General features: G+C 40.5%; 1 protein-coding gene across 2 annotated transcripts in view; it reads right to left on the bottom strand.

Moving 5' to 3' along the window:
- Nucleotides 1-27687, bottom strand: part of RGL1 (ral guanine nucleotide dissociation stimulator like 1) — a 239652-nt gene that overhangs the window by 130261 nt on the left and 81704 nt on the right. For both annotated transcript variants that reach the window (XM_005609783.4, XM_001490415.6), the window contains exon 2: nt 22032-22195. In XM_005609783.4, coding sequence (XP_005609840.1) covers nt 22032-22163 — 132 coding nt within the window. In that variant the 5' untranslated portion in view covers nt 22164-22195. The remainder of the gene's footprint in view (nt 1-22031; nt 22196-27687) is intronic.

The raw sequence follows: 27687 nt of genomic DNA, 5'->3' as shown, positions 1-27687 counted from the left end.
TTTTTGCCTACCAAATAAAGCACAAACAATTTAGCCAGCAGTAGATCCCGCCTTTCTCTAGGGTCTGCATCCTCCCCTCCACACAGCTGGGCCTCTTTGCTCCCACCTGTAGACCCAACATCTAAGACCAGTCATAACCTTACACAGAAGGAATGAAAAGACCTCAGCTCAGCACTCTGGAATGGAGCATCAAACCATTCCTACTGCTAGTCAGGCCCCGTGTTCCAGGTCTGACTCTTGGCTTGGAAATCTGCCTGGTCCCTCTGGGGTGGGGGCCCTGCTTCTTGCTTTCCATTCCACTCTTTCCTCCTTCCAGAGCTTGGAAGTCTGCCCGTAAACCTAAGCTTAGTGGCTGGAGACTGCTAACTGCTGACAGACTTTCTTATTCTCTCATTCCTGATTGCATTTCTCAGTGCCACCTGTTCCCAGATTTCCCAGTACCAGAATCTCACCTCTCAGCCTTCAGACCTCCCAATACCAGCTCTACTTGCCTTGGTGACCACCTGTCATCTGCTGCCACATTCCTCTGCATATTCCTTCCAATGCCTTGTCTGCCAGCCTAGACTTCCTCGTAGTTCCTGCTCCCTCCCCTTGGGCAGAGCTAGCCTCTGCCAGTTTGCCCTGTCTTTTCCAGGGAACAGGGCCATTTGGAACAATATCCTGAATTATGACAATTGACATTCAAGGCCCTGCAGATTAGAGCCCTAGCACTGAGACGTCTTTCTCTCTGAGCTTGTGTACCCTTTGCTCCAGTCAAAATAATCTCATGGTCATTGCTATTCGTGCCCCACGCTTACAGACCTTCCAGATTTATTCCCGCCAACCTCAGCATGGAAAGGGCTTTTTCCCATTCTATACGCATTTACTGAGGAATTCTTAATAAAAATTAAGCCCCAAAATATGACAATCCATAATCTCCTCCCCACCCTGACTGGAAATTACATCTCTCTGCTCTGAACTCCTGCGGCTCATTATCTGGACTTCCATTATGGATTTTATTGCATTCTTCCTTATTTTAAATGTCTTATCTTCCTAAGAATACAAATAAACATCTTGGGAATAAGATCCATGTCTGATTACTTAGCAAAGCAAAATAGCTAGAGAAGAGGGAAAGAGAGACATGGCTCAATGTTGCAGAATGAGTAATGGTTCCTCGAAGGATTAGAACTGAACAAGCTCACTCTGTCAAGTGCCTGCTGAGCATCCTTAATCAAATCCCTGAAACATGGCGATAAGGGGCCCTGTCCCTATGGACTTTACAGAAATTCACTGAGAGTCTCTGGAATGATAATATTATTCTATCTATATGTTCCTTATTTTCTTCCCTTTTGCCTCTCTATTTAGAGTTATCTCTTTGCATTTCCTGTCCTCTCTCTCTCATCTCTGTCTCTGTCTCTCTCTCTCTGTGAATGTGCCTGGAAGCCCCCATCCCCCACCCCAAAGTTCCTCAAAACAAAGCTGGAATAAATATAGTCACCCAGTTCAGATCCCTTCAGTTCTTTCTTTCCTCACCTACTGGGTCCACAAGTGTGATGAAAGGGGGCACCACAGCTTTCCCTACTGACAGAAGGAAACTTAAGGACCCAGGGAACATAGTCATGCCCTCCCCTGGTTGTCTTTTTAAAATTCACTGGTAGTGGAAAAGGCACAGGTAGGAAAACCAGACTGACAAGTGGGTGCTTCTGCTTCTGATGAAGGTAGGCAAAGTTAATTCCTGCACCCTGTACAACACTCAGCCTCTTGTTCCCTGTACAGCAGTACATCTAGACATGGAGATCCTACTGCCTTCTTATTTTGCCAATGTCTATGCCACAGTGTGATGGGGGAAGAGTTAAGCAGATTGTACATCAGTATCTTGCCCTCATTTTCCAGCTTTCCTCTTAGGAGCTCCAGATACTTTAGAAAATATGACAACAATTTCACCAAATGCCTGTATGGTAGCTAGAGCAAATTACCAACAAAAATGAAATAATTATAATCCACCCACCACAATGTCTGTTCTACCTGCATTATTCTGTAATATTAGACATCTGAGAGGCTTTCATGTCTAATATGCCAGTTCAACTGTAAAAATACAAGTGCCAAATCCTAGGCCATGAGATCTGAAGGCCCAGAGGTCAGGAGTCCTATGATGCTAGACAAACATCAAAATGTCAGGTTTTATGAAGAAGCATGATTAAACATGCTTCAAAGTGCTTTCAAGTGGTTAGTCACTCCTCCCTGTTTCCCTGTCTGGGTGATGAGCTTCATTTCCCTGCTGAAGCTATAGGCACTGAGTTTCCTTTGGAAGCATCAAGAAGATTCTCTCTTGCCTCCCAGATTTGATGGGGCAGCAGAGTTGATGATAACCTCTCAAAATCCCATGTGTCTGGGTTGAGGTGAAATGGCCAAGCCCTGTCTTCCAGATGCTTTGCCTGGAATGGAGCCCTGCTGTCCTTGTGGTAGGTACCTGGGGACAGAAGGCCATCAGGGGACAGTCCTCATCATTAGAACCCATATTCTTTTGTGTACCAGCACAGGTTAAAAATTAACTTTTAAGGTGTGGTACAAGATTACTGTATCGATTGGCTTCAGAGTTGATGGATCCTGGAGCTGATGTGGCGGGTGGAGGGAGAGATGATATGAGCTTCATTTATTATGTATCAGATGTCCAGAAGCTAAAACACAGAGGGCACTTTAAGAATAAAAACAGAAACCAGCTTCACAAGTCTGAGAAAACATTATTTATCCTTCTACTCAAAATAGATTTTTATAATCTTGAGAGTGAAAATGGGCATAACGTTTTCAGAGCACAATTTGGTAATATCTATCAATATTAAAAACACACATTCCCTTTGAACAAGTATTGTCGCCGCTAGGAATTTACCCTATGGATATACATGGAAGATTTCAACAAAACATATGTACAAGGATGGTCACTGAAGCATTATTTGTCATGGTTTTAAAAATACATCAAAATGTCCATCAGTATAGGGACTGGTTAAATAAAAATGGCACATCCATATAATGGATTACTATGAGTTAGTTAAAAGAATGAGATGGATCTGTGTGTGTCAATATGGAAGGATTTCTAAGACACACCATTAAAAAGAAAAAAGTCAGGTCTGGAACAGTGTGTATAGTTTGATCCCTTAAGTGTTAAAATACACATATGTATGTGGAGGTGGGCATGTAATTACATTCAGGCATACGCATGAAGAATCTCAAGAAATGGTTAACTCTGAGTAAAGGACTTGAGACGAGGTGGAGAAACAGCTTAACAGGGTAGGATGGCATTGGAGAGAGAGATCGGGCACCAGTATAGGTTTCTTATTTGTACTCCACGTTATTAAAAATACTAATAAACATTCTATTATTTTAAAGGGTTTCTAAGTTAGTGTCTTCAACAGCAATTGGGTATGTGGCCAAAGAGGGAAGAAAAAAAGAGATTCTTGGCAGAGAGATCGATAATACCCTCAGCCACCTAAGCTAAAGAGGAAGTATTCCAGTCCACATAGAGGAAGAAGGTGGCCTCTGTAAAAAATGTTTACTGAGTATTAGGGTGGAAAGGGAAGTGGAAAGAAGAGTAATAATTGCTTCATCTGGGTTTTAATTGAATTTAATTTTTTCTACTTATTTTACTTTGGAAATGGGACTTTGATAAGAGGAGCTAGCCCTTGCCTGAGAGTATGAGGGACCAAAATGCTGTCCCAGCTATCCAGAAAGAGTCAGAAGGAGCACTCTTACCTCTTTGCCACCCCACTGGCCAAGTGGAAGGCTAAAGGAGACATGTTTGGAGGGAATGTTGACAAAGCTACTTAGTAATAGGCCTTGAAGTTATGAGGAATATAAACCAACCTTAGAGAACAGACCTTCAAGAGCTGCTGGTGGCTCAAATTCTAACGAACAGCATGACTCCTTTGTTTTCTTGGGCCTGGGAAAGAAAAAAAAGCCCTTTGCTTTTGCACACAATCTTGAACTACAGCTTCATTAATCCATTTCACGGTCCGAGTTGGTGTTGGCATATGCAATTGTTTATCCAGACAGTGTGAAGAGATAAGGCAAGACTGAGACTCGAGTCCATTGCACAGGGGCTGGCCCCATGGCACAGTGGTTAAGTTTAGTGTGCTCTGCTTTGGCAGTCCAGGTTCATGGTTTTGGATCCTGGGCGTGGACTTACACCACTCATCAGCCATACTGTGGCAGCAACCCACATATAAAGTGGAAGAAGACTGGCACATGTTAGCTCAGGGCTAATCTTCCTTAGGAAAAAAAAAGAGTCCACTGCACTGAAAGTCTCACCTGTCACACAACTTTTGTTTGTGATACACACAGAGGCTTTCTATTGGCCCAAACCTACCTCAATGGCTTTCATTATGGAGCAAGGTTGTCAACATTTAGCTCAGTAAAATATCCACTGGCATTGGCCTAGATACAAATCCTATAAAGTAAGCAAGTCTTTAACATTGTTTTCTACCTGATGGTGATCTCAGGATCACAGTCCCAGGGTAAGCACAGCTTTCTCCCCTCTTCTTACTCACCATCCAATCATTCATGGCCAAGGTGAAAGAGGGTGCATCAGCAACATTATAAGCTTTGTTGGATAATTTCTAAATGCTTGAGCTTCTTCAGGAAGTGGACTACCCCCCAGGGCAGGATACTTCAGCTAATAACAACACAAGGCCAATGAGGCCAAGGTCATGAGCTTATATAGCCTGAGGGCCAATTAGCTTTGATCTGTTTCATGGCCACATGCTGTATCCCTCAACCTAAACAGCTGTTTCAAAAATGGATGCCTTTGATGACAAGGGGGATTGGTTCAAAGTAAAATAGGTGTATTAGTTCAAATTTATCATGCTCCTGGAAAAATGACACAAACCATATTAAAAATATTAAATTACATCACCTGGTATTTGTTCCAAAGAGATCAGAAAGAATACACCAAGCAGATCTCAAAGATCTGAAAAACTGCTGGATTGATCATCAGACAGAAAACAGCTATATATTCAAAGACAACCCATTCCTTCTTAACAAGGCTGTTATACGAACTATGAACCCATTTTTTTACTAAAATAGTTCTTTAAAGAAAATTATTTCATTTAGCATATAAAGACTGTTCTACTTGTTTACAGGTATTCCCCCAGGAGAAAACTGGAATCAAGATAAGTTCTATCAAATTCTATGCCTTTTATATCTCACTAAGTATTTTATATAAAAACTAAACTGAACGAACACTTTAATCACTATTTGATATGAGCATTTTTCATGCTGATTAAATACTGATTTTCTCTTTTATAAACCAATAGTTCTTCAAATTGCCCCAGTTCTTCCCTCAGAAATGTCCTTCACTCACACACTATGCATAAAACATTTCTTCTTTTCAACTGGCACACAGAACCCAAGACTGATGCATTTCCACCTTTCATAAAAAGAAACAAGTTTAAAAACTGTCTTTCTTCACACTTCTATCTCCTTGCTTTTGAAGTTTCCAACACAATCCACAAACATAATCAATATCTGAAAACCAGTATCTGAAGCCCAGATAGACACCTAGAATTAACCTTGGGGACTCTCTCCCGCTCTCACCTTGACCTAGAATCAGCCTTGGAGGCCACCTTACATACCTTGACATCTGAGCACATCTGCTCTCTGTCAGCTCTCTGATGTAAGATCATAAAAGTTTGCAATACTACAAGAATAACCATTTTTAACCCCTGATTCCAGAAAACGGGCAGCTACACTGCTCTCTTACTGGTATGAGTCTATCCTCTGGGGGAGGAGGGAGTCTTGCCTTCTCAGTTCCTTCTAGCCCCCTAGAGGTGTCCTCTGCAAGACTGGAAAAGAGTCTACAGGAAGCCCCCAGATCCAAGAGTGTGAGGTGTACACTTCTGCCAGGGGGCTGGAGCTAGACCTTCTCTTTCAGGAAGTGCCCCCCCATCACTGCTTATTTGCCAAGGAGCACTGAAGCCAGGCCTCAGGGAAAGATACAGTGATTCTCTAGAGGTTGAGCGTATTTTGGAAATGATCTGAGAAAGTATGTCACCCGACTCAGAGTTACGCTGACCATGTACATCTTGATCCAAAACCTGAGACATGTGGTTGAACCGTGGGTGGCATACATCAAATCAGGCTGGGGAGAGAGCCCCTGGGATATGGAATCCATACCTTTTTTCCATCCTAGAATTTCCATTCTTCCCAGCTTCTTTCAAGCACCTCTCCCAGCTCTCCATGGCCATCAAGCTTCCCCACAGTTCCTCTGTTAATCCCATAAAGGACAGGAAAGTAGTATGTAAAATAAGGTGCCCCCCAATCCCTCCAAACGATGGAGGTTTATACAGGAACATGATTTTTTTTTTCCTTTGAGGAAGATTAGCCCTGAGCTAACATCTGCTGCCAATCTTCCTCTTTTTGCTGAGGAAGACTGGCCCTGAGCTAAGAGTCCGTGTCCATCTTCCTCTATTTTATATGTGGGACACCTACCACAGCATGGCTGGACAAGAGGTACCATGTCTGCACCCGGGATCCGAACCGGTAAACCCCAGACCGCCGAAGCGGAACGTGTGAACTTAACTGCTGCGCCACGGGGCCGGCCCCTATGAACATCATTTTACTGAATAAACTATACACAGTATATAGTTTCCCCTTACTTCTTGTTTATTAGGTCACTAGGAAAACCCCTACTCTTTTAATATCTTCCCGCTCCTGTTTATCTTTGATACCCCGCTTCTCTCTCCCTAGCTTTTCCCTTCCTCTCTATCCTATAGTACAGAACCCCTTTTCTTCTTTATTATTTAATTCTAAACACAGGCTCTGCCAATAACCCTAAGCTATTGCTGCATCGTGCTGATTTGCACCAGCTGTGCCTTATGGCGGTTAACCTTACTTATAACAGGGTCTCCTCAGATCTTCCTCTGAGAACAAGATCCCACATATACATCTAAAGTCATAACCAGTGGGGTGGAAACTGAGCCAAGAATAAATAGATCCTCCTTTGAACTACCGAGCACATTAAATAAGAACAAAACATACAACTGGAGGAAAGAAAAACGCTACCCAGAGTTGTAGCTTAAAGCTTTTCTTGGACACACACAACAAACTATGAAGATGATGTGCACCCTCAGACATCCCCTTTCCAAATTTAGTGTTAATTTTCTCAATATATTAATGAGGGGAAGAGGCAGATCAGGGCAGGGAGTGAAGGAAGGAAAGACTGTCATCATGAAGAACTCGAGTGACAATCAAAAGTACACTCCCCAATTAAGAGAGAACAGCCAGGAACTTTATCATGTAACTAGAGTTTGCAAAGTTTAGACTCTGAGAATCTTATACAATTGTGAACAACCAAGTGCATAGAGCAACAGCTGGGAATTAGTGTATAATGATGTTATTCTGCAACTTTGGGCAAATCACAATCTCAGATCATCAGTTTTCCTATCAACTCGCTCCCGGAGGAGCCACTAGCAAGGTCACCAGATGGTTTGTGTATACTGAATGGTCTGGCCCGTCTATTTTCCATTACGAAACTGTATGTAATGGTCTTGTGTTTGAACATGATCAGATATTGTGAATGACTATCCTTAGAATGTAATCATCCTTCTTCATCTGTGCCCAGTGATACTGTGTTCTCCAAACCAAACTCCATTCGTCCTGTCTCCACAGGATAATGGACAAATGCCATTGGTCTTCTTAAAAGAAAAATCTTCCAGAGTGTAAAATTACTTATTAGTTTCAAAAACTCTGGCTAACCTCAAGATCAGGGACACAAATCTGATCCATCTGATGCAAGAGGACATCAGCAGTCTAAGAAAAATATGATAAAGTTAACTTTTTATTACAAAGCTCATCTACAGACAAGTTAGGTTCCCAAAGGCTATCTTCCGGTCTGTTTCTCTGTAAGTCCAGGAGGACATTAAACAAGCTACTGCTAATAATCTGATGATGGCAGGCACAAATGGTGTACTTCAGCTCAGGACAGCTTCGATCCATCTAGGCAAGTTCTTAGCTTGAGAATACACAGGAGACAGAACTTCTATACTCATTTTATTCACTTGAAGTAGTTGGAGGACGTTTCCGTACACTAAAAACAGCAGCGACGTGATTTTAGGCTCCCCAGAAAACACAGCATCCCGTTAAACTTCAAGCACTGAATTCTCAGCTCCTAAGCACCAACAGCATTAGTGCAAAAACGGAGACCTTCCCAACAGTGGCAGACAGGGGTGTTGATGTTTCAGTGGACGAACTCTCCCCAGGAGGCATGAAGCTTACATGGCCCTGCATGATCTGACCCCTGCCCTTCTTTCAAGTCTCATCTTCCTCCACACCTCCCACCTTGAACCCCATCTTCCATCCATATTGAACTACTCTTCATTCCCCACCCCCTCTAGCCTCTATGACTTTGCGTATACTTTACCCTCTGCATGTGCAAAGCACTTCCCTCCCCAGCCCCATCTCTTGGTGTAGTTCACCCTATTTATTCTCCATGTCTCCTTTTCTACATCACTTACTGCTACACATCATTAGTTACTCTTAGCTTTTCCTAACCTCCCTGATTCAGGTAAAATGTGCCTCATATGTACCCCCTTACAACCTGTATTTCCTTTCAATTGCTCTGATCACATGTGATGCCTTTTTTTTTTTAATCTGTATTCCCCCCTGGATGGTAAGCTCCATGAGGCAGGGGTTATATCAGCCCTATTCATAGGAGTTACTCAACAAATGTTTATAGAGTAAATGACTCAATTCACTATTCTGTATTTACTAAGGTAGTAATTAATTTATTCTATATGTTTTCTTTAATGATATCTGTCATTCAACCCTTTCATTTTGACACATTTAATTTTTAGAATTGTAAAAGATACAGAGAAACACAAATATATATAATCACGTTCTTGTTACCACCATCTGGAATTGACAAATGTTACCATTTTTCGTGTTACTTCCAGTCTATTCAAGACTATTTTCAAAGAGCCAAAACTCAAATGGTTTTGTGAACTCATCCTGAATTAACTAGAGAGAGAAAAATGGAAAAAATATTATTAAGCACTTGCTTTGTGCCGATCATTGTCCTGGATGGTTCATATACATTGCATAGTCAACCTTCCCCAAAGAAGATTATTATCCATACTTTATTGATGAGGAAACTGAGATTTAGAGGATTAACTACTGCCCAAGATAATATATCCAGTAAATGTCATTACCATGTTCTAAACCAAATTCTATCTAAATCCAAAATCCTTGGGGCCTTCCCCTTTATTATCTAGATTCCCAAATCCTATCCAAGTCTGGAAGCAGTTTGCACTTTTTGAGCCAGATAATGTACTTTTACATATGTTATTCATTCATTCATTTAAAAAAATGTCAATTAAGTGCCTACTATGGGTCGTGTGCTGTTAGCTTATAAATGTGCAGAAAATTAAGTTAACCAGGCCACTGCGTTCACAAGCATTCTGGCTAATTTAGCTGAAGAATAAGAAATTAAGGGGTGATATAATGCCATGGGAGTTGCTCCACTGCAAAAGAAACATGCAACCATCGAGGCAATGAGAAAACAGCATGAAAAGGCTGAATAGACCCCCACTGGCTAAGGATGACAAATGACAAGCTACATTCAGACTAGACGGCCCCTGAAAGTTTCTCCTGGTCCTATAATGACTGCAATGTTGTGGTTGTGGTGTGAAAGGACTTTACAAGGTGACTGGATATTTAAGAGTCATATTTAAAACTTGGCTGTCACTTGTGATTTCTACAGTGTCTATATTTTTGTTTTCACAATTAAAAAAAAGAAACCTAGGGATGAATAATTTGTCTCTTTTCTCCATATATCCTCTGGGCTCCAGTTCAGATTCTTAATGATTGCTCAATGGCCAGCACCTGCGTGGCTCTACAGGTCAGGTCTGGGACAGTTAAACCTCTGCACCTTCCTCCTTGTGGTCCCTGTCTCCCATCAGAAAATGGATGACACCTTGTTCCCCGCACACGAAGGATGACTTGTCCTTGGACGTGTACTTTGTATTGAGGGGCTTGCTACATTTCTTCCAGTAAGTTCTGAGTGTTTGGGAATTGCTCACGTTCTTTGTGACAGTACTGTCAGCAGTTTGGACTCCTCTTAGAAAATCATAATACTTCTGGACTCGTGTTTGCAATCCCGGCTCTTTCTTGTTTCCCAGATCTACCACCTTCAATAATTCCTTAAAAATAACTTCTCCTCCCACCTTGAGATAGCATGATTCTTCCATCACAATGTTTCAAGTCTCTTTGCCATTTTTAGCTTCGTTGATCAACATTTTTACATTGAAACAATTCACATTTGTTCTTGCACCGCATCCATTCTATTTAAAATGAATTTTTTGAGGCAACAATGAGCTAGTTTGTAAGCGTGATTTGACCATAAGGGTAAACAAGAGTGGGTAGAGAGGTTATTTTGCTTACGGAGGACCCTTTCCATCAGGCTGTTAGCTTTTATTGTCACTATATTTTTACTATACACATATGTTGTTGACGTCTCAGAAACCCAATAAAATTGTAATGGTTCCTATTATTGGCAAGTACAAGCCACAGAATAAAACATGTGGTTCCGAGCCTTGAGTCTGCCCTTTTATGACGTCAGTGAAAACACCACTAACCCCCAGAAATTCTGTCACTTGGGTGCTTTTCTCAGGGTAATCCTCAACATGTGAGAGAGTTGTTTATCTGTCTGTTCCTTTGTTCATTCATTCATTCATTCAACAAACATCACAACAGTATAGTGATGTAACTTTGAATAAGATAGACACAGTTCCTCATGTTACCAGCTCACAGCATACTGGAAAAGAATATAAAATAAGTAACTGCCATATAATGTGATAAATGTACATAAAGGAAACATAGGGTGCTAAAAAAAAAAGTAAGAATAAAATGATAAAATGACAAGGGCATACAACATGGTCTGCGGAGATCAGAGAAAATTCCCAGAGTCTGGAAGATGGGTAGGACTTAGCTAGGAAAAAGGAAATGAAGGGTGTTCTAATCAGAGAGAACAGCAGGACGTGCAAAGACACTGGAGCTACCCATAGCAGAGTGCATTTTAAAGAACGCTAACCCTTTCCTATCAGTGACAACTCCCCACCAAATCTCTACCTTTCTGAAATTTTCCTCATCTTTAAAGTTTCGAGAGATTTCTAGACCAGGTTTCTCATCATGTGGAGCAGGTGAATTTCTCAGATGCCAGGTCATAGGGGGAGAAGTTTATAGTGAAGATTTTTAACTATTTCCTCTTCCAGGCCTCTGAGAAAGGATGGGCCTTTGAACTAGTGACTCCCTGCTGTGGGAAGAAGTACAATCTCTCCCCAAGAAACCTCTCCTTTGTAAGCCAAGGAAACAGGGAAATAGTGTCGTTTCCTCCTCACATTCGCCCCCTCGAAGGAGAGAGAAGGCTGAAGGACAGGAGACAATTCCTTCCCCTTCCATGGGAACCATTTCAGTTTGTAAACTCTTTCCCCCGCAGCCCCCACCTGTTTGTTGCCTCATGCCAAGCTTGTCCTGACACAGCGGAGCTTTCAAGGAAATAAAAAGACACCCTGAGGTTTACACTGCACACATTTGGGAAAATGATGGACCGAAACAGAACTGCTTTGCAGGCTTTTTCTTGGAGACCTAAGACCCCCACGAATGAACGACTTCCAGGCCCTCAACAAACTGGTATTTTTTTCTTTTCTTCTTCTTTTTTTTTTTTTCTAAATTTACCTGGAGTTTCCTTTACTCTGTACCAAAGTGCAAAGAAGTGTTCACGTCTGGTATGGTGAAGGCAGGGTTCATTGTAGAACTGGGAGCCAAACAGAACAGGCCAAATTGGTTGCAAATGTCTAAGAAATTTTTACAGGAGAAAGCTCTCTACATGTCAATCCTGTCTTATCTTATCCTCTTAGAGGGGTTTGCCTTTTCCCATTCAAATAACTGTCACAGGAACAATCTGAATCAGCAGCCAGGGTCACGCAAGGTCTAGAGGCCAGCCTGTCAACTCTGGTTCATAAACACTGCGCCCAAGGACCACACCGCTGACTGGAGTGTCACCCGCCGCACACTCAGGGGAGAGAGGGAGCCACCCCAGAACAATCTGTGTATCTCAACACAACGTTGTTCAGTCGGGTCTGACTGTCTTCCTCCCTGAAAGATCACCCTGCAGGGGCCGTCTCGTGGGAGTCAGGAAGCTGTGTCTGCCAGTCCAGATCCTGCAGGCCTTTGAAAACAGAAGGGATCCTGGAGCTCAGGGCCTTGCAGAATGTGGGGGAAATCTTGAATTCAGGCAACAGGGGTCAGAAGCAACTGTCGTACAAGTGGTAGGCCAAGATGGTGTCACATTTTGTAATCTTCCTCCCCTCACTGATTCATTCAACAATAATATAAGTCCGTATGTATTGTTTATTATGTAGGAGGTGCTGTTCTAAGCGGTTTACATATTATAAGTCAATTCTCAAAACATCCCTCTTAGTATACCCTTTTGACAGAGGAGGAAACGAGTACAGAGAGTAGGAAATTTGATGAGGTTGCACAGCCAGTCTGCCTCCAGAGTTCACGCTCTTACTCCCTCTGTATATTTTCTCTACTCAATAAATATTTATTAAGTGCTTCCTATGTGACAAACATATGGGTACCGTTCATGTGATGAGTCTTATGAAAGAGATCAGCAGAGGTGTTAGGGGACCACACTAAAATGTAACCATAATAAAAGGTTGGATATCTAGAGTATCCCCTTTTAGTTTAGACTATGAAACTTATTGAAAATGTCATGCCATAGCTCAAATGGTCTTACACTAGGCGACATGGGACTCTGGCAACAAGAGCCAATGGATAAAAATAAGAAGATATAAAGTGGGTAGATTGGAGCTGGAGAGACTTCCCTGACAACAGGTGTGTGCCCTACAGTGCCGGCAGACTGTTCAGTGAGCAGTGTCTCAAGGGCATAGGAAAACTTGGATGTGCTTCTGGCAGACCTTACCATCCAAGGAATAGTTCAGGGAATGGATGAAATATCCAGGTTCTAAACAATCAGACTGTTCACAACTGGACCCCAATGAATAGTTTGGGGTATGTGGAGCAGAGCTCAGTTATGTAGAAAAGAGAGCTACACGGAGCTTAGCAGAGTTTTAGGGCTCCATTTAAACAGGATGGAGTTAAGGGCAGGGTGCAGTCTCCTTGAGATACTGGGATACCGTATGAGAGAACTGAGAGGGAAGCCCAATCACGGACACTGAAGACAACACTTTGAGAAATGGAAGAAAGTTATACTCAGTGGGCATGTTGGTGCTTGTTCACACCAGACGCTGTCGAGCCAAGCTCTATGGGAGCAAGATTGGTAGCATTTATTGAGCTGAGGATGCTGCCCCAGCCAGGATTAGTTGAAGTCTGTGCAGGCAAAGCAAACAGAGAATTAGGGTGATTTAAACAATTTTGGTAGATAGCTTCATGAGGAGATAAGAGTATAAAACAGAGACAAACTTGAGTTTGAAGCTTACTCTGCCACTTATCAGCTATGTACCTTTGAGCACACGCCTTAACCTCTAATCTTCAAAATCCTTACGAAAAACATATCTACGGCTGTGACAATCAAATACATTGATGAATATGAAAGTGCCAAGTACAATTCTTGACACACAGTAGGTGCTCAATAAATGATATTTTTCTTTCTTTATAAACTCCAATTGAATATTATTCAGTCTCAATATTCCATTTCTCAACTACTGATGACATGTCTACTTTACTCATCTCAGTAAAAATACCTCAAAGCATTTTTATATATTAATAACTTCCTAGGCAGGACGTTTCTATCCCTTTGCCTCATATTAAAATTTGTGGCAGAGAGAAAAAGAAACTCATTCAGAATCACAAAGAGGAATTCTAATTCTGTCATCAAACCACAGCCCTTAAGTTCAGCAAAGAGCTGGCTCTTCAAAGATTAATACAATGCACTCACACTGCTTGTCCAAATTGTCGTCCAGTTTTTTAAAAATTCTCTCTCTTTCTGTCCCTCAGATGAGTATGATTTAATCTCCAAAGCGTGCATAATGAACACATTACTATTTCCTCTTCCAAGAATATGATGTTACAATGTGGGGCCCCATTCCTGAGCTAGATAGAGAGGAAGAGGTCATATGTCCAGTCTCCACACAGGCATTCACTAGTTGAATTTCACACAGAGTACATCTCTGTTCCCTAGCCCCAGAGAACACTGCTTATCTTGGCAGCTTTCTCACAAACGTAAAACACAGATAAGTCCAGTGCATGGTGGATGACCCAATGCAAACTCAACCAGCAACAACCAAAAAAAAAAAAAAAAATCACCTCTACTTAATGCCATCCAATGGTGAATCAAATGAATCACCTTTGCACTCAGAGATGGCAATATTTTGGCTGATGTTACAATTCAGAGAAACAACATATTACTATGAAATCATGATTACACGATTACATAATTACCATGAAGTGATGCCTCAATCAATCGTCAGGTATTTATTTCAACCAGCAGTATGCCAGTGCTTTGGGGTTTATAAGTGAAGCAGAAATAAAACTAACGGATGAGGGGGCTGGCCTGATGGCCTGGTGGTTAAGTTCGGTGCTCTCCGCTTCGGCAGCCTGGGGTCAGTTCCCAGGTGTGGACCTACACCACTCGTCAGCAGCCATGCTGTGGTGGTGAACCACATACAAAATAGTGGAAGACTGGCCTGGCAACAGTTGTTAGCTCAGGGAAAATCTTCCTCAGCCAAAACAACAAAACAAAACAAACAGAAACTAATAGACAGGGTCTCAAGGACAGACGATCTAGCTGGAGAGAGAGAATTCCCATCATGAAAAAAAAGAACAACCCTTGGGGTTGGCCCAGTGGCGTAGCAGTTAAGTTTGCATGCTCTGCTTCAGCAGCCCTGGGTTTGCTGGTTTGGATCCTGGCTGCCGACCTAGGCAATGCTCATCAAGCCATACTGTGGCAGGAGTCCCACATATAAAACGGAGGAAGACGGGCACAAATGTTAGCTCAGGGCCAATCTTCCTCAACAACAACAAAAAAAGAACAACCGCAAATAATCCCTAGTTGATATTGACTAGCATAGTGTAGACAGAGAAAGAAGAGACCCAAGTGAGCTAGAATAGTTTTGAAGAGTTCTAGGCTATCCTTCACACGTCTGACAGAGTAGCTTTTCTAGAAAACAAATCTGACCATGTCATGACCCCTGCTTCAAGGCCCTCATGACTCCCCACGGCCCACAGGGTAATTTCTGCACTTCTGGGTGAGGCACAGAAGACTTTTCATTATTTGGTCCCTCTCAGCTTCTTCTCTTGTCATTCCTCTTCTGTTACAGATGCTCCAAACTGCAGGACACTTTCTCTAACACTGCCCTTCACACAGTTTTCCCTCTTCCAGGAATATTTGCTCTGAGTGCCCTTCTAAAATCCCATTTGCTGGCCTAATTTCTACTTTTCCTTTAAGAATGGACTCAAGTATTACCTTTCTGGAAAGCTGTCTTTCCCTGACACGCATACCTCCATAAGCAAATTCACACCCATGCTGGATTACAGCTCCATGCTCTAGACTCTCAAAATGCCTGTGGACATATTTATTACAGCACTCACCACACTGTATTGCAGCTATTGATTTATTTAACTCTCTTCCCCCTCCCTATTGCCCAGTTTTTAAGATCAACCTTATTGAGGCATAACTGACATATAATAAAATATGTCCATTTTAAGTGTATAGTTCAATTAGTTTTGACAAATATATTCATGTAACCACCAAGACAACGAAAGGATAGAACATTGTCACCATCACAAGAACATGTCCAGGCTCCTCACTGCTCCCTTGCTCATTTTAAAAAATAAAAATTACTGAGATTTTATAAAGACATTTATTTTTCATACTTGACTCTTTTATAAAAGTTTCATTATTTTCTACTATATGCAAGTATTATTTATAATTTAAAAATTAAATATTTATATTTCAAAGGTATATTTAGAGTAGCTAGAAATTAATCACTACATTGAAGATGAAATAATATTTTAATTTCAAATAGATTTGATAGATTGATTTGTACCTGCACAAAATTTGTAAATGATTATAAGAAGTCAGTTATGACTATTCATGTGTAAGAAGGTGCTTAACTAAATGTGTTTAGTTAATAAAGATTCAACATTATCTGGATGACACTTTCTGACAAGTGAACTAATTTTTTAAAATAAGTTTAAAAAACATATATTTTTAAGATACATTGTATTTAAATAACTCAGAAGAGTGTAGGACTCCCATTGCTAGCACGTGGGAGATTAGATACCCTAACTAACTATCCCACAATTTAAAAAAACAATTTTAAAATGCTTGGTAAAATAAAAGTATAGTACCTTTTTCATACATTGATAGGCTGGCAAGAACTTAAGAACTCTTAACAGTCAAAACCTATATGAAAGCAGAACCCACAGAGATAAGCATTGAAGTCAATTTCCATTTAGAAGGCATTGGCCAAACCAGGTAAACTTAAGCTTTGTTTTCGGTGACACTTTTTTAACTGCCCACCAAAATTGCATTTGTGTTTCCCCTTCCATAGTACTGAGTCATCACTAGTAAACGGCTGCCCAGCCAGATGACATTTCTCCACCTCACCTCCTTCACAACCATGTGGGGCAATGGGACAAGTTCTCAGTGATAGACTGTAAAGTGATATAATGCACGTCACTCCTGGTCCAAGAGGGTTAAGAACTGAGTGTGTCTTATTCGATCTTTTTTTTAGCTAATTACTGGCTGAACACAGAAGACTCCCAGACCCCAAAGGATGGTGGGGCTGCAAGAAGAAGCAGTCTGAGTCCCTGCTCATCATATGGACAAAAGCTGCCTTCTCATCAGAAACACCTAAATTGGACAATTATATGATTGAGAAATAAACTTTTATTGCATTAAGCCACTTAAATTTTTGGCTGTGTTTGTTACAGCATTAGTGTGACTCTAACTAACACAGATTTTATTCCTTTAAAGGACAAAGGGAACAATAGAGAAAGCCCAGGGCTGGCTCAAGAGAGAGAATCTACAGGGATTCCCCACTGTGTAAAACTGGAACCCCAAAATGTTATTCCCTCAGCCTTAAGGTGAACCAGGAATGAAATGCCCTCCATGACAACACAAGGAAAGTTGCTTATCTTGAAATATGGTGCTGAATAGGGGCAGGGAGAGGTGAGTCATTTCCCCTCATAATTAATTACTACAAGTATACCCATCCATCAGTTTCCAGCCTATATTCACATTGAGTGGTCTGAAAAAAAAAACCTCAAGCTAAGAATTTACTTTGAAGTGACTTCCAGCTGGTAGTGCTTCCAGAAGTAAATGTAAATTCTCTCTGGAGAAAAGTCCTTTCATTCCAAGAAAAATGAACCCACAGTCAAAAATCACAAAACTAACAAGGAAACAAAATACCATGTGCAAGAACCAACAGAAAGAACAGAGAGTAGAATAAGATGGTAGAATAAGAACAGCTATTAGAATTGCCAACTCAGAATATAAAACCATTATATTTAATATTGTTGAGAAACACTCCTCCATGAGTCTCTCTTGTTCCTGCATGGCTTGCTTTTTGTGCCAAAAAATCTTTGGCCCTGGCTGATCTTTACCCAGACTGTTTTTTCAGGCCTGTGTCTGCAGCAAGTAACCTTAAAGGACAAGGTAACGTCTCCCACTGGGAGAAAGTACAGGCTTGCTTAAGTCTACTATAAACTGGCAAGTTTCCAAGGTCAGTGATTCTCTCCTGTGCAGGGAGCTATCTAGGCCCATCTGTGTCACTCCTGTTGGAATTGGGGCATAGGGAACCAAACAAACATGCTGGCACTCTGGTTACAACTTGTTCTATAAGTAATAAAGTCTTGTCTCTGAAACAAGAGTCTCATGACTTCTTTCAGCATTTACACAACTGTGGCAAGCTAACTTGCAAATAATGTAAAATCTCATACCCTTCACAGTTCTTGACAAATAGACTTAAAAAAATAAAAATATGAATAGGAAGCAAGAGACTAAAAAAATGACTAGAAGATTTTAAAAGAACAAAACAGAACTTCTAGAAGTGAAAAATAGAGTAACTGAAATTTAAAACTCAATAGTTGAGTTAAAGGGCAGATTCTGATCTCCTCCAATTATTAACCAGTTTTTGTTTCAATAAAAAGTAACTGAAGAGAGAATTAGTGAATTGGAAGATAGATCTAAATTAATCAGAATACAACACCGAGAGCAGAAAAAAGATAGTAACTCTGAAAGAGAAGTTAAGGGACATGAGCAAAGAGTGAGAAAAATGAACGTAAACCTTGTTGGAGTTATAAAAAGAAAAGGAAGTAAAAGCAATTATTTGAAAAGAAAATTACAGAGATGTTTGCAGGCTGATCCACATATCCACCAATCCACATACTTATGAAGCCCCATGAATTCCAAGAGGTTAAATAAAAAGAAACCCACACCTAAACACAGAAGAGCGAAACCGCAAAACAGCAAAAATGTAGAGAAGATCTAAGTAATTAGAGAAAAGAGATATTATATTCAAAGGAATAAAAATTAGACTTTTGGGGGGCCAGCCCAGTGGCATAGTGGTTGGGTTTGCATGCGCCGCTTCAGCCTCCTGGGGTTCACAGGTTTGGATCCCAGGCATGGACCTGGCACTGCTTGTCAAGCTGTGCTGTGATGGTGTCCCACATACAAGACAGAGGAAGATTGGCACAGATGTTAGCTCAGTGACAATCTTCCTCAAGCAAAAAGAGGAAGATTGGCAGTAGATGTTAGCTCAGGGCCTGTCTTCCTCAAAAAAAAAAAAGCACTTTCAGCTAGTTTATGACAGAAACAATGGAAGGCATAGGACAATGAAATATTTTGAATGTACTGAAAGAAGGTAACCTAGAATTCTATACCCACCTAAACTATCATTCTAAGAGTAGACTCAAAATGAAGGCAGCTTCAGACAAAAAAATAGGAAGATTTTTGCTTCAGTTAGACCCTCAGAAAAGTAAACCCTAAAGGAAAAAGAAAAATCATCTGAGATGGAGTTGAGATGCATAAAGAATGATATCCTATTTTATACCAACCAGGTTGGAAAAATTAAGAAATCCGACAATTCCAAAAGTTGACAAGGACATGGAATAGGGGAAACTTTATGCCCTGCTGGTGGGAGTGTAAATTGATACCACTTTGGAAAACAATATGGCAATAACTTGCAAAACAGAACTTGTACATACCCAACTCAAAAATTTCACCTAATAATTATTAACCTATAAAAACCCTTATACACGAGGCACTCTTACACAGGGGGATAAGACATGTAGAAGTATGTTCATAGTAGCATTGTTCATAATGGCAAACAACAGCAAATAATTGAAATATCCATCAACATATCTGTAAATAAACAAATTATGGTATAACCACATAATGGCATATTAGTCAACAGTGAAAATTAATGAATTATTACTATATGTATTAATTAGTCACTGAACCTTAAAAATCTTAGAAACATGTTGAGTGAAAGAAGTCAGTCATAAAAGAAATCAGATATATATCATATGTGTAACACCATATACATAGTTTATGTAACTAAACAATATTTGGGGGGATACATATATGTGCAATAAAAACTTTCAAAAATCCAAAGAATGATTAAACACAGATTTCAAGAAAACAGTTACCCTTGTGGGGAAAAGAATCAAGGGGATAGGATGTGGCAGAATCCATACACGGATTCAACAATTGGTCAAGTTCTAGTTCTTAAGTTGGTTGCGAACTCACAAGTGTTTGTTTTAATATTATACTCTATAACTTACACGTATATTATTTTGTAGGGATCAAATATTATAATGTAAAGAAACTAACATTTAGAAAAAAAAGAAAAGGAATGGAAGGAATTTCCTTAACCTTGAAACCTATGAAAATCTTACAGCAAAAGGGTATAGGATAAAATATTGGTGAAATATTGAGGCATGCCACTTAAAGTCAAGAATAAGATAAGATATTTACTGACTATCATAAAGATGTTGATATTCCCCAAATCAATCAACAAACATACTGCAATCCCGATCAGATTCCCAGCAGACTGAGTTTTCTTCATATCTGCAAAACTTAACAAGCTCATCCTAAATTCATATTGAAAATCTAAGTTCCAAAAACACCCAGCACAATTTTGAAGAGCAATAACTCAGTGGAGGGACATGCTCTATCAGATGTCCAAGTTTCCTTTAAATCTAGAATAGTTGAGGGAGTATCACATTAGCAGAGAGAGTATATCAGAAGCATGATACATGAGAGACAGCATTACAAACTAAAGAAGAAATGATGGACATTCTAAAATGGTACTAGGATAATTGATTATCCATATGGAAAAATTCATGTTAAAACAACAAGGCTCCATTTCAAAACAATCAGATTAGCCAATACTTAAAGAACTGACAACATCAACAACTGGTAGAGCAGGGAGAATCCTCACATGCTGCTAGTGGGGATATAAACTCACATCCTCATCTTGGAGACCAATTTGGTAATAACTAGTAAAACTGAAGGCTTTCATACTTTATAATCCAGTATGCCACATCTAGGTGAAAATGTGTATTACATTAAAATGAGTAATACAGTGTAAAGTGTATTACATTGCCTTGTACTGAAAGAAACTAAAAGTTAACCAACAAAAGAAATGGATAAATAAATTTCACTCTATTAATCAACAGAATATAAAAAGCAGTTAAAATGAATAAACTAGAACTACAAGTATCAGAAGAGAAAATAAGATAAAATAGAAGCAAAATTTAAGTAAAAAACAGCAAGCTGTAAAAGTACATAGACCATACAAAGCTTATATAAAATTTAAAAGATGAAAATCAGTACTACTTGGATATGTGGATAACATATATATATATGTGTGTGTGTGTGTGTGTGTGTGTATCAGCATATGCATAAGAATGACAAATGCCAGATTCGGGATAGTGACTACCTTTGGGGAAGGAGGGAGGGGAATAAAATCAGGTGGCAGGGCCAGGACTAGGGTGAGGCCAGTCCAAATTGCAAGACGCCTAAAGTGCAAAATATAAGGATGCCTTAACCTTTAAGTTTGTGCAAGCGCAGGACACAAACCTAAGAATGAGTGCTTCCTTAAACTTTGTGCCCTCAGCAACTCACTTATCTGTCCCTAGTCTTGGCCCTGTTAGGTGGGATACACAGAGACTTCAGCTGCTCTCTGTGGAGTTTTATTCCTGTGTGCAAGTATCCCCTACAGAGAGAGTTCACATTTGCTTTGGCTGGATTTCACATTTAAGATGGTAGTTGTTATGTTACTTTCTTGAATTGGTATTGTCACCACATGTGGATATTAGAGATTTGGACTCCAAACACAAGTGCTGTGAGGACTTGGTATAATGATTTCTCATGGGAGATTCTTTTTCTCTTTAAAGAATAACCTAGAGAAAGACATGTGACTAACCTTGGCAGTGAGCTCCCTCTCCCCTGGCTTTGCATCTTGAGCAGAGAAACGTGAGAATAAGGAGAGGGTGGGGACCAGTTTGGAATTTATACCAGGGGCAGTGCCCTGAGCAGTTCCTGCTGACTTGGTTCCTGTCCTAGTTTTCCAAACTTCTCATCAATTCTGTGAGCTTCCCAATATCCTCCAACAATTTCCCATTTTCCTTAGAGTCAATTTCTGTTGCTTGCAACCAAGGAGCCCTGACAGCCTCATGCTGTCAAACAATGAATTTATATGATTCCACTTGTTATGACTGATCCTTAGGAATCAACTTTCTCACCATGACTTGATTTCCCATTTAGGTTTGGTAGGATTCTACAAGGAGGATACCTACTTGTACATTTTAGGCCCTAAGTCAGTGCTACCTCCTTTGGCTGAATCACTGTGGAGTTATTAATGCCTAAGAGATACACCCCTGACTTAATGTTCTCCAGTCGTGGTTGTGCCTATGGCCCCTGAATAAAAATTTGCCAAGCTGGCCTGTGGTGCTGGCCACACTAAGAATTATAATCTCAAGTCTAAGGAAATCCATCATTGCACCAACTGTGTCATTTGGACTAGTCTTACCTCGTCTGTCTTTAACACTTCCCATATTCGAGCATGATCTTCCACCAGCCAGTGTCCTGTGCTTTCTACCTTGCTGGAAAGTTTGACTTTAGACACCACTTGAGTAGGCTCTCCCACAGGTTTCCCCTCCATCTTGAAAGAGCCAGGCAGAAGGCATTACGGATCTGTGTGGAAGAATAAAGTGTGATCCAGGTTAAAAGATTAAGTAACATAAAAAGAAATATGAAAGTAAATTATCAGGCTTGATTTGTGGATAACGAGACCACTAAAGACTATCACAATAAGCATCAACTTTTATGGCTACTTTCTATATTTTAAATATTTATTATTGGTATTTTAATGCAGGCTTCTGGAGGCAGGGACACATTTTGAGAATGGACAAAGTGATATAAATTTTAAAGCAAAGTAAAAAGCATCATCTGCCTGTTATAGCTGCTTGTCACTTTGCCCTGACCCCCTCAGCAGGAGAGATGGAAATGGCAGATGTAAGACAAGCCTGAGCGGCGTTTTCATATTTCCGTGCCACGTAGTCCGTGTGGAAGAAGCACTGGCCACGGTGTTAGGAGCTTTACTCTTCAAACATCTACTGAGCACTTGTTTAGACGAGGCTCCATGCTAGGCATATGCAAATAATTCTGTAGTTTGGTACTTAACCTTAAGAAGCTTAGCGTCTCAGGGCAGAAAAGGTTGTAAACAAGTCATCGCAATACAGCGTATTAGCGCATAGTGTGCGAAATGCCACAGCAATCATGTCTCTGACTGCAATGGAAGCACAGAGGAAGATTCTCTTTGATATTTATTGAGCCTTGGTTTCACTGGCAGTTGCTGTAAAGACAATATTTAAAAATTGATACCAATTTTATAAAGTCTACTTCCTCAACATCTTTCCATCTGCCACTGGCTTGTTCAGAATCACGTCAGGGCTGCTCAGCACCGTCCTCTCCTAAGGAATCTCCTTGCCTCCATTCAAGTCCCCTGAATCTATCCTTCTCAGGGCAATTTTTATAAAAACCGAATCTGATAATGATGTTTCACCTACCTGAAAATTTTCCTAGAGAATAAAATCCTAACTCCTTAATATAGCATCCAAGGCCCTTTGTGCTTGGCTTCCTCCATCTCCCTCCCCCACCAGGCCTGGCTGCATCCTCAGCCACTCTGTTTGAGACATTGGAAAGTACCCATGGATCTCAAATATATCCAAGACCTTTAGGCTTTGTTTCTGACACGTCCCCTCCACCCCCAACTCCAAGAGAATAAGGACCCCTCCTCCTTTGTTACTCTCTGTATATACTCTGCACAGATTTCTATCATGTCACCTGTAACACTTTATTATATTTATTTGCTTTCAAATCTATTTCCACTTTCTGGTCTTTTAAGCATCTTGACACTAGAGATGGTGCCATGTACAGAGTAAGAACTAAATAAATGTTTGATGAATTAGTTAATTCAGTAAATCATGAGACTCAAGTGAAAATGAGGCAGTAGATCTAATTAATATTCAAGCAACAGGTGTAAAAGTCAACTTCCCTCTTCTCTTTAACTTTTTGTTTGTTTGTTTTTGTTTTGTTTTGTTTTCTCGAGGAAGATTAGCCCTGAGCTAACATCTGCCAATCCTCCTCTTTTTTTCTGAGGAAGACTGGCGCTGAGCTAACAGCTGTGCCCATCTTCCTCTACTTTATATGTGGACGCCTACCACAGCATGGCTTGCCACGTGGTGCGTTGTCCACACCCAGGATCCGAACTGGTGAACCCCAGGCCGCCAAAGCGGAACATGCGCACTTAACCACTGCGCCACCGGGCCAGCCCCTCTTTAACCTTTTTATTGACTTAGTGGGCTGTAAGTTCTTCATAAAAAAGGACCAAGTCTAACATTTATCATGCACCCCAAGCAGCTAATATTACAAGCTGCAATTACTCAATAGTTAACAACAGACTAGTTGTCATGGAAATGTCTTCAAGGAATTGAGCATTTCTGCAAAAAAGCAGGTCTTATGCTCACACAACCTACTGCCCAAATAAAAGTAAGTGGAGGGGCTGGCCCCGTGGCGGAGTGGTTAAGTTCGCGCTTTCCGCTGCAGGCGGCCCAGTGTTTCGTTGGTTCAAATCCTGGGCGCGGACATGGCACTGCTCATCAAACCACGCTGAGGCAGCGTCCCAAATGCCACAACTAGAAGGACTCACAATGAAGAATATACTGTGTACCAGGGGGGCTTTGGGGAGAAAAAGGAAAAAAAATAAAATCTTAAAAAAAAAAAAAGTAAATGGAAATCCGCATTGATGAGCCAGGCAGGAGTGATGGGTTAGAGGATTTGAGAAAAGCACCTTCCGCAGCAGAGTTACTTCTCTGCCTCACATGCTCCATCTGTACGCCATGGAGGGCAAGCCATCTGCTTCAGAGAGCAGCGATGAGCCAGCTGCTAACCCAGCCATTGTGCAGTACTTAGAGACATGAAGCACTTCAGACACTCCCACTAGCAACCAGGAAACAGACCCTTTATAATTCATGTTCAAAGTTCTGAGTGGATGTGCTAATAAATGATGCTGACACACACAGGCAAGGAAATAAACAAAGGAGAGTCATGTAAAGGTTTCAGTCCAAAAAAAAGGAAATTAAAATAAACAGGCAAAATGGAAACAGGCCAGATTAGTAGGGAAGGAAATTCCATTGTTGTTACTGGAGATAATACTGTAAACAACAAATAATAAATCAAAACAAAGTGGAAAAACTACATGAAATAGTTTTGGCTGTATCCTTTGTATGTCATGGAAACATAACTGGATAAAATAGACAAACTACAACATCTCAGGGTGAACAATGGACCATCTGTAAGTGTAATGTATCCCAGTGACCATGGGCTCTTCTCTGCTGTCTGCCCACAGCTGCTTTCTCATCTCCGCAGTGTGGGTGAAAGTTGGCAAATTTTCAGTGTTAGAGACTGAACTCTACTGTGCACTGACTTCCCACAGATTGTTGCTTACCCTGTTTGGGAAGAAGATGCAATTCTGAGTTTTAAACCCTTTCAAAGCACTTGGGAAGTAAGGATGGATGCAGAGAGGCAGCCAGCTCTTACAAGGCTCTCCAAGCATTTTGAGATCCACCACCCTATCTGAGACTCAAGGCCCTTTCACCCATCTTCAGTACATCTCCTCACTCACAAAAAAATGACCATATATCCAATATATATGAGCTCCCATTGCATACCAGCCACTGTGCTAGGTATTTTCCACATTCTCTCTAATCCATTCAACAACCCTGCAAGGTAGATATCACCATTTTACAGCAATGACAAATTAGGTTCAGAGAGGTTAAGTAACTTTAATACACTGCTGGAAAGTTGTAGAGTTCCCAACTTCATGCTCTCTTCTTAGGACAGTTCAGAAGACCTTCAACCCCCTACCCCCACCCCATCACTGGGGGAATGTGACCTCCCTCTCATGCCCATTCCCCCATGGACTAGAGTTGAAGTGGCAATGTCTTAGCTAACTGGAACAATAGAGCCCCCTTGAGAATGGTCACATCTGATGAGTACACAGGGAAGAGTGGGATAGACAGAAGGAGGGAAACATCATGGGAAAACAGATCCTCCCTTTTCCTTTTTACTCCCCTCTCAACTTCTGACCAGGGCAGGCTTTCCGGGTGTGACCTGTGCAGTCACACAGGGCCCCGTGCTCAGAAGGGCCCTGTGCTAGATTGAATGCTCTGCTGTCACTGTCTTAAAATTATTAATTTTTGAACAAGGGGCCCTGCATTTTCATTTTGCAGCCCCAAAATTATATAGCCAATACTGCTGCTGACCCATCTTTTTCCTCTTCAAATGTGAAGTTCCAATCCATACCTTCTTTGAACAATACATGCATTACAGGTTTCCTAGTTCCCTAAAATGAGCTAGAAGTCTATATAGCGGAGCCATTTTTTGTTAGAATGAAAACAGGAGGCATAGGTGGACCTTCTTCTACCTCTGAAACGCCGCCCGTCTTAGAGTTGAACTACTGTCTTCATTCTTAAAACACACACAGTCAAGATTTATAAGCCAACTTCCATGCAAATACCGCTAATACAAGTCCATTGAACAGATAAGATGAAATCACTGTAAACCTAACAGGCAGAATCTTCAACGCTACTTAACCATTGGTCTAAAACACCATAAGCCTTATGAGCTCTTTTGGAAATCAGTTTTGAAGGACTGTCATCCTAAAACACCTCATATCCAAAACAGAATTTCTTTCAAACCACTGGATAGTGAGATCATCCTTAAGTTAGAGATGTGGAGAAAGAGAGCCATGTGTATAGAATGGCAAATGTCTGATCAGAGAACACAGAAGGAAAATTTTGCTCAAAAATTAAAAAGACAAGTGCTTGAGGACTGTTTTTTCTAATTGTGAAAGGGTCATGATTACACAGTATCTCTACTGCGCAAAACAGAGAAGTAACATAAGAACAAGGAAGACAAGTCCAACAGGATGGAAGAAAGATGCTTTCGCCTGACACTGAGAAACAATCTGCAGATGAGAAAAGCCATGTAAGGGTTTCTGAGGTCATTTTGCCTTCAAATCCTAGAGCCCTGACATTCCCACCAAAGCTGAAAGGTTTTTTTATTTTCAAGTTACATTAAATCCAAAAACCATTTTAATAAATATTTATAAACCCTAGCTGTCTTATAAGAAGTTGATAAGTTAGAAATTGGTGAAAATAATTTATGATTATGATTATATAATCAAAAAATAACTATATGATTACTATTAATGAGAAAATATGTATTTCCTTAAAACTTGTGCTTTTAAGGTCTGTATTTTTAAAATATTTGCTACACAATGCTTATGATATAATATATAATAATAACAACATTTCTCCCATTCCTTCAAAAACAATCATTGTCTGGTGGTTATAATATTTTCTATGGTCATAACAAAAGGCCCAGTTGATGGCTTCATATCTTAAATCCTCATTAGGTACCAAAAGTAAATAGGCAGCTTCTCAGGGGCTAATCTTAAAAACATCAGTATTAAGCGACAGTCTGAGAACACAAAAAATTGCTGTTACTAGTGTCTGTTCTTGCCATTTGATAAAAATTATCCATAACTCCTATCAATAACCTTTTTGAAACATGGCTTTAAAAATAAGTGCTAGGGCCCAATTTCACTGAAATCTGTATTTATTTTATTAATCCCCACGCTAGACTTTGTTTAATAAATCAATCTGGACTTTACTGAATTTGACTTTCCTTCCTATGAAAGTAAATAATGTATGAGACATCCCTCTAAATCATTCTCTCTTTTCTTCTCCCTCTCCTCTTTACATATTTTTGGAAGGAAAAGAAAGTGTTTAATATGCAGAGCCTTGCTGGAATGGTTTGGTGTTTCTCGTCGTTATCCATCAGGGCCACGCTCTTCTTCTGCCCCTGCAGATTCTATCATATGTATTAAGAATACCGTATTTCTGCTTTATTCCCTTTATACACATAAACTCTTGCTTCTGCCTGAAGAATTCTTTTGATTTTTTTAACTCGACTCAGATTTCTTCTAATCTTGAAAATGTCTGGCAGTTGCCCTGTTCCAGTCTCTTCCCATGATTATTTGTCTTTCTGCCATCCTTTCCTCCTGCCTTCTCTCATCCCTGTTCTTCTTCCTAACGAGCTGAGCTCCTGTCCAGATAAGA

Source organism: Equus caballus, chromosome 5, assembly GCF_041296265.1.
Source record: "Equus caballus isolate H_3958 breed thoroughbred chromosome 5, TB-T2T, whole genome shotgun sequence".
In the NCBI taxonomy this organism is placed as follows: domain Eukaryota; kingdom Metazoa; phylum Chordata; class Mammalia; order Perissodactyla; family Equidae; genus Equus; species Equus caballus.
Note: the sequence above shows the minus strand (reverse complement) of the source record. Positions and strands in the feature narration are given on the sequence as shown.